Source organism: Miscanthus floridulus, chromosome 15 (genome assembly GCF_019320115.1).
Source record: "Miscanthus floridulus cultivar M001 chromosome 15, ASM1932011v1, whole genome shotgun sequence".
NCBI lineage: Eukaryota > Viridiplantae > Streptophyta > Magnoliopsida > Poales > Poaceae > Miscanthus > Miscanthus floridulus.
Genome location: NC_089594.1, coordinates 73,982,999 through 73,990,231, shown reverse-complemented (window position 1 = coordinate 73,990,231; position 7,233 = coordinate 73,982,999). Strand labels below are relative to the sequence as shown.

General features: G+C 48.2%; 1 protein-coding gene across 1 annotated transcript; it reads right to left on the bottom strand.

The window, feature by feature from the left end:
* Positions 1-486: 486 nt before the first annotated feature.
* On the bottom strand, positions 487-6,137 carry LOC136509577 (calcium-transporting ATPase 10, plasma membrane-type). The gene is made up of 7 exons (XM_066504334.1): positions 5,572-6,137; positions 4,669-4,723; positions 2,593-4,544; positions 2,344-2,502; positions 1,971-2,142; positions 1,589-1,887; positions 487-1,112 (listed from the first exon to the last, which is right to left on the bottom strand). Exons 1-7 carry the CDS (start codon positions 5,746-5,748, stop codon positions 864-866), a joined length of 3,063 nt encoding a protein of 1,020 aa, XP_066360431.1. The 5' UTR covers positions 5,749-6,137; the 3' UTR covers positions 487-863.
* Between the last annotated feature and the right edge of the window lie 1,096 nt (positions 6,138-7,233).

The window sequence follows — 7,233 nt, the reverse complement described above, 5'->3', positions numbered from 1 at the left end:
GGAGGATGGCGGCGGACGGATCGACAGCAGTGCGGATGGACGGAGGCGAATGAACTCGAATGGACCCTACTTAGAAAATATTTATCTAACTATACTACTTGAATTATCCACCCCCACGGATGCTCGTATTTTTTCTGATTTGATTTTTCTGATTTGAGTGGTAGGCGACGTCACCGTCGATAGCGAGACATCTATGATAACTTTATGAATCTCGAGATCTATCGGCTCAGTCCTTCAAAGATGCTCATGAGATAGAGTTTTCGTATGTGTGATCATAGGGTGGGTATACGTACGTGTTACGAGCGTACCGTGTAATTCTAAAAAAAAACATTCAGCTAACTTATCCACCCTAACTATACTACTCAATACATTATTTTACAATTATAGATTTACTATTTTACCCTTGATTACATAAAAAAATTTAAAAAAGGAATTGTCACTCCTTTTTTTAAAAGATATAGCCATAGTAAAAAATTTCTTAAGATATAGCCAAATCAAAAATTTAATCAACAAGAATAAAAATAAAGAACGAACCACGTTTCGATTCATTCATCCACATAAATATCCTGCAGTCTAAATTCCATTTCAATGTCTAAGCACCAATCTTACAATTCTGCTGCACCACCAAAGCTGGCCTGAACCCCAGTGCCAAACACGATGCTTACAATATGATGCAATCTAGCCACATTTGCAGGCTACAAAACTTTTCAAATGCAGCAGCTGTTCCATTTCGCAAGCCTGCTAGCTCTCCATGCATTCCAAAAGTTTGAGCACAGAGAGCTCTCAGCTCCACCGAATATCATGCAACTTGGTCAGTCTGACTGTATTTTGCCGTGCTTCGCAGACAGCGATCTTCAATGATATCATGACGAGCCGACTGGAATCAGCTTGACGGCGGCGGCAATGGGCATCCCAGCCAGACCGAGGAGCACGCTGGCTAGCCACTGGTGTATGGTCAGGGGCGTGGTGTTGGCAAACTCGCCTAGAAACTGCACCATGATGAACTGGAAGATGACCGTGCTGGTGAGGACAGCCATGAAGACATAGTTCCTTGTCATGCCCTTGAGCACGTTGATCTTCTCCATCTCCCGAGAGCTTATCTCATTGAACACCTGAAGCGGCATGTAGGGTCAGCATAGTCTAAGATAGCTTCTGAAGGAAAGTAATGTTATTTTGCCCAAAATTGATGGTACCCTCAATCTCTCTTGTTTCTTTTTTATTCTCGACTAGGGTGGAGATGCCCCACCCTAGCATACTAATAGGTAGAAGGTGATAACCGAGCCCTGGTTGGCTGGGTGGCTGACATCCACCCGCACTAGCTAATTCATCTCACGGGGCTTCTCAACTCTTGTTTATTTGAGCTACTTGTGTTTGGTCATCGTATTATACTCAAAGTTCTGACAGCAAGTTTCTTATTTTCCAGTAATGACAAAATTGCTGGACAAAAGAACGAACATTCCCATGACATTTCCATGATCATTAAGTTGACCTGATTCTAACCAAACCAAAGATGCTGGCACCAATGCTGCCATAGGTACTTAGCGAGCCAATCACGTGGAAAAGAAATGATCTGCAATAATAGTCATACCTGACAGAAGACGAATGAGTTGAAAATGATTGTATTTAGCACAATATCAGTACCAGAGTCTTCAAGCCCAAAGAAGTTTTTCCCTTGCGTTTGGAGATACCACATCACAAAGAACTGGTAGAAAGACTGACCCAGAATGTTCCTCCACATCACATTTGTAATGAATTTCCCTGTCCTTCCTACTGGCTCTCTGTTCATCAAGTCATCATTAGGTGGCTCCGTGGCTAATGCAAGCGCGCCAAGGGTGTCCATGATCATGTTAACCCAAAGAAGCTGAACAGCTGTCAGTGGTGCATTTCCTGGCATTACAAGTACATATGATTAGACAGAGAGACATCTGAAAACTCTGAGGTTAACAGAATCACGAGGCAAGGAGACATACCTGTAAAGCAGGCTGAGGAGAAGTTAACTAGAAGTGCCACTACATTGACAGTCAGCTGAAACTGCACAAACTTTTGAATATTGATGTAAACAGATCGTCCCCACTTGGCAACAGTTACAATCGTAGAGAAGTTGTCGTCCAGAATTATAACATCAGCGCTCTCTTTTGCCACCTGAAAAAGATTATATTAGCTCCACTGGTGACATGACTAAGATAGCAGGATACGATATAAATTGGCAATACTCAGGTTCAATAAGGATGGACATATCCTAATTGTATGTACTGTTTAGAGCAATAGGACATGCCACCATGGCATATCTGCCCTTTACTGAATAAAACTTGATTTGGTTTCCTTAACAATAAGCGTTCGCACCTCAGTCCCAGCAATGCCCATTGCAAGTCCAATATCTGCTTCATGCAAGGCAGGAGCATCATTTGTGCCGTCACCAGTAACAGCAACAACATCATTGAATGTTGTGCGCAAATGCTTTACAAGTGTATGCTTGTCAAGTGGTGATGATCGGGCCATTACCTTCAATAAACACAATCAGCAGTAGGTGAGACTTGTGGATCGATGGTTAAAATGTTTGAAAGTCAATAAGATATCGTGTACATAGCAAACCTGGATTTTTGGAACCAGCTTAAGGAGTTCATCTAGGCTTTTCTCTCTGAACTCCGGTCCTTCAATAGCTATGCCATCTTCAGTAAGTATACCACATTCACGAGCAATTGCCTTTGCTGTATTTATGTTGTCTCCTGTGACCATTCTCACCATAATTCCAGAAGCCCGGCAAGTAGCAACAGACTCCTTCACCCCTGGACGGACAGGATCTTTGATACCTATAATTCCAATGCATGTGTACCCTTGTAGTGGTATATGCTCTGTGACGGAAAAACCTTCTTCCATTTCCCTATAAGCAAGGCATAGTGTCCTAAGAGCTTCACCAGCAAAACTATCAATAATACCATTGAGCTTGTCAGTAGTTATTTTATCCAGAGGATGAACACCACCTGTCTCATCTAGGAATTTGTCACAGGCAGCCAAGACTATCTCTGAAGCACCTTTACAGTGTGCACGGCACCCTCCTCCAGGAAGCCCAAGAATGACACTCATCCTCTTTTTTGTTGAATTAAAAGGCTCCATTTTCACAATCTTAGTTTCATCACGTTTTGCCTTAAAATCTCCACCTAGTGACAACGCAAACTCTAGTAAAGCTGTCTCTGTGGGGCTACCCAGGATCTGATATTTACCATCCTGGTTAATTACAACCTCACCACCTGTATTGTTAAATATAGACTCCAGAAGAGTTTTAACAACAATCTCTGGAAGTTCAGAGCGTAACTTGGATGCATTCTCAGAACCATTAACTTCCTTGATGTTTCCGCAGATGCCGGCCTTAACAACAGTCATATGATTGGTTGTCAGTGTTCCTGTCTTGTCGCTGCAGATGGTAGTAGCTGAACCCATAGTCTCACATGCAGCTAAGTGGCGAACCAGTGCTTTGTCATTCATCATTTTCTTCATGGCAAATGCAAGACTCAGCGTGACGGCTAATGGCAATCCCTCAGGAACAGCGACAACAACAATGGTAACTGCAATAGCAAAATGCTCCAGCAGCTCCAATGCATCATCTCCTGACAAGCTTAAAAGCATCCGCTCATGGTATTTCTTACTGAAAAGCCCTTGGGACAGGACGATGAAAGTTATAACAGCAAAAAATAGTCCAATCTGACCAATGATAGTTGCAACTCCATTAAGTTTGACCTGCAGTGGGGTTTCATCATCGCCGCCTTCACTGAGAGTGGCCATCAGTTTTCCCCATTGGGTGCGCATGCCAACAGTTGTGACCAGCATCTTGCAGGAGCCATCTTGTACTTTGGTCCCCGACAAGAGGAAAGGGTTGTCTTCACTTACAGCGACAGGTTCACTTTCACCAGTTAGGCTGGATTCATTGATCAATAGAGAGAATCCAGAAATGAAGAGCCCATCTGCAGGGACCTGATCTCCAATTGCTAAATGGACAACATCACCAGGAAGAAGATCATATATCGATAGCCTTTGCCTGAAACCATTCCTTGTAACCTGTACTTGGATTTTCTTTTTCTCCTTGTCCAGGTCCTTGAACTGCAGCGACTGCCGATAGTCACTTGTCGCAGTCACAAACACAACCAAGAGGATACTTGCAACAATTCCAAGACCATCATGAGCGCCTTTTGGCCACCCTTCCATCACAATGCCAACAACCAGCGACACGAATGCGCAGACAGCGAGAATTATAAGAGTGGTGTCTTGAAGAGCCTCCCATACAAACACCCAGAAACTGCGGACCTCACTTTCTGTGAACTTGTTTACTCCATATATGTCTTGCCTGCGCTTAATGCTATCATCGGCTGTGCTTAGCCCGTCCATCTTCGAAGTCGCAAGTTTTTCTGCAATTCCATCAACTCCACCATGGGTGATGAGCTTCTTACTATCATGGCCCTCGACAATGGACCCCAGCTCATCGGCACAGATCTGAAAACCTGCAGCCTTGACTTCCTCAGGGACAACGTACTCGCTTCGCAGGGAGAGGCCTGAACATTTGTGATTCAGAAACATGGTTTTAGATGTTAGCAACGTTAGAAAATGGAAGAGATGGAGTCAAAATTACAAAAGAATGACAATTTCCGGCAGTACTATCTGTCGGCATGCAATTACCATGTAGAAACTGCAGTGCAGCCTTCGAGACGAGCACAGCGACGCGCAGCTTCTCCTGTCACACAACAGTAGTGTTAACTTGAGTAACCTCGCAAAGCAAGCCAAGAACAGAAGGTATTGGCGGTAGTAGTAGTAGTAGTAGTAGAGTTAAGACAGCAAGGCTACCACCAAGTTGGATTGCGAGGTTAACTGCTCAAATCAGAAAACGGGAGTGCAAAACTAGGTATGTTGCTGCACTGGTTCAGGATCTGCTAGCAGAGTAATGGAAAGTGGTTTGAATTTATGGGTGCTGCAGCTGCAGTGGTACTAATCTTAACTAAGAGTGGAGTTGATAGCAGCCAGTTGCAACACCCTACTGAAAATGGGAGGTAATAATTAATAATGACTGGTGAAAAAGACTGAGATTTCCCGAACTGGCAGCACTGAAACAGAGCAAATCCAAAGGCATGTTGTCGCAGCAGTGTGAAATGGTGCGAGAAGCAAAATGGTCCCTCGTACATAGTCGTAGCTGAAGAACAACCATCATGGAATTTTTTTTGGGTGGCATTAAGGGCTTGATTGATTGATCCCACAATTCCTGAGTGGGTCTCGAAACAAAAATGAAGACCCCTCAAAATGCGCAAACAAACAGGCGGCCACAAAACACACACCCGGTTTTTCTTCAGTTAGAGAAGTAACTAGCTTGACCGTGAATCATGGCCACAGCCGCCGCGACACCCCAGCGCCGCTGAGCTCACTTCAGATCAGATGCGGCGAGGACTCGCTACTAGCCTCAGGCGCCGGCAAGCAAGCAGTGGCCCCAGGTCCAGATCCCACCGGCTGCCCTGCCGCGGATCCCGGCGGCCAGCGGCAGCGGAGGAAGAGAGGAAGGGGGGAGTGGGAATCGGGAGGGGGGAGACGCACGTGGTTGGCATGCTTGATGGCCTCAGCCTCGCCGCGCTTCTCGAGGTTGGCGGTGAAGCGGAAGCGGCGCTTGGGGTTCTTGACGACGCTGCAGAGGCGGCGCCAGCGGCGGAGCGCCTCCTCGGAGGAGTTCTTGGCCTGCACGCCGCCGAACCGCTCCTCCAGGTAGCTCTCCATCGCCCTCCTCCTCCTCCTACTCCCTGCCCCCCTGGGTAACGGCAAGGAAGCAGCTTCTCCGGATCCTCCCTCCGCCTTGCTCGGGTGGGTCAGCCGGCCGGTCAAGCGCCAATCAGGCGCGCGCGCGCGGGGTACGGCTGACTTGTGGCCGGCTGGCTTGTTGCCTCGGTGGGGGCCGGCGTCGCGATGGGCGTTGGTTCCCGCGAGCCGCGGCCAACGGGCAGGGCGAGGCCGGAGGGGTGCAGACTGACTGCAGAGTGGTGACACTGGAAGGAAGGAAGCTGCGAGGAAACTGGGGTGGGGAGAGTGACGGCACGAGTCGGAATCGTGGGTGGCAGCAGCAGCGCCAGTGAAGCGCGAGCGCGGGCGCGACCGGTCGATGTCGCGGCGCCGGCGAGACGAGACTCGTCAGTCCGTCGCTTCAGTTGAGCGGAAGCCAAAAGGAACGGCGGCCATCTGACTGACCATGCCTCGCCCGACCCGCCAAAGGAAACTGCCCTGACCCAACCCGATCCGGTACAAACAGATATAGCTGAAATTATATTTGTTTTCATATTTATATTCTAATTTAAATATAGATAATATTAAGAGTAAAATACACCGGAGGTCCATTAACTTTCGGTGAAATGTCATTTAGGTCCATCAACTTTGAAACTGCATGTTTGGGTCCATTAACTTTCGTTTTGTGTCATCTAGGTCCATCAACTTTGACTCATGCATTTTTGGTCCATGAACTTTTAAAATGGTTCACTGCAGGTCCACGCATGCATACACGCACGTTGACTTTTTGCGTCGATGGAGCCATGCCTGCACTCGCCACCAGTTTCGCTTTCACCTTCACCCAAGTACTGTAGGAGAGGAGTAACTAATTACTACTGTAATTACACATTGAGAAGAAGGCCGTGAGAAGCCCATGCTGGTGTACGTCTCCCATGAGAAGCGGCCCGGGTTCAACCACGAGAAGAAGGCCGGCGCCATGAACGAGCTGAACGCTGCTCCGCCGTGATCTCCAACTCGCCCTTCATCCTCAACCTGGACTGCGACCACTACATCAACAACTCGCAGGCGCTGCGCACGGGCATCTGCTTCATGCTCGGCCACGACAGCGACACGGTGGCGTTCGTGCAGTTCCCACAACAGTTCGAGGGCGTGGACCCCACGGACCTGTACGCCAACCACAACCGCATCTTCTTCGACGGCACGCTCCGGGCGCTGGACGGCATGCAGGGCCCCATCTACGTCGGCACCGGGTGCATGTTCCGCCGCATCACGCTCTACGGCTTCGACCCGCCGAGGATCAACGTGGGCTGGAGCTCACCACCAAGGCCGCCGTGGCGAAAGGCAAGCACGGCTTCCTGCCCTTACCGAAGAAGTCGTACGGCAAGTCGGACGCGTTCGTGGACACCATCCCGAGAGCGTCCCACCCGTCGCCGTTCGTGGACGCAGACGAGGCCGCCGCCATCGTGTCCGACGAGGCGACCATCA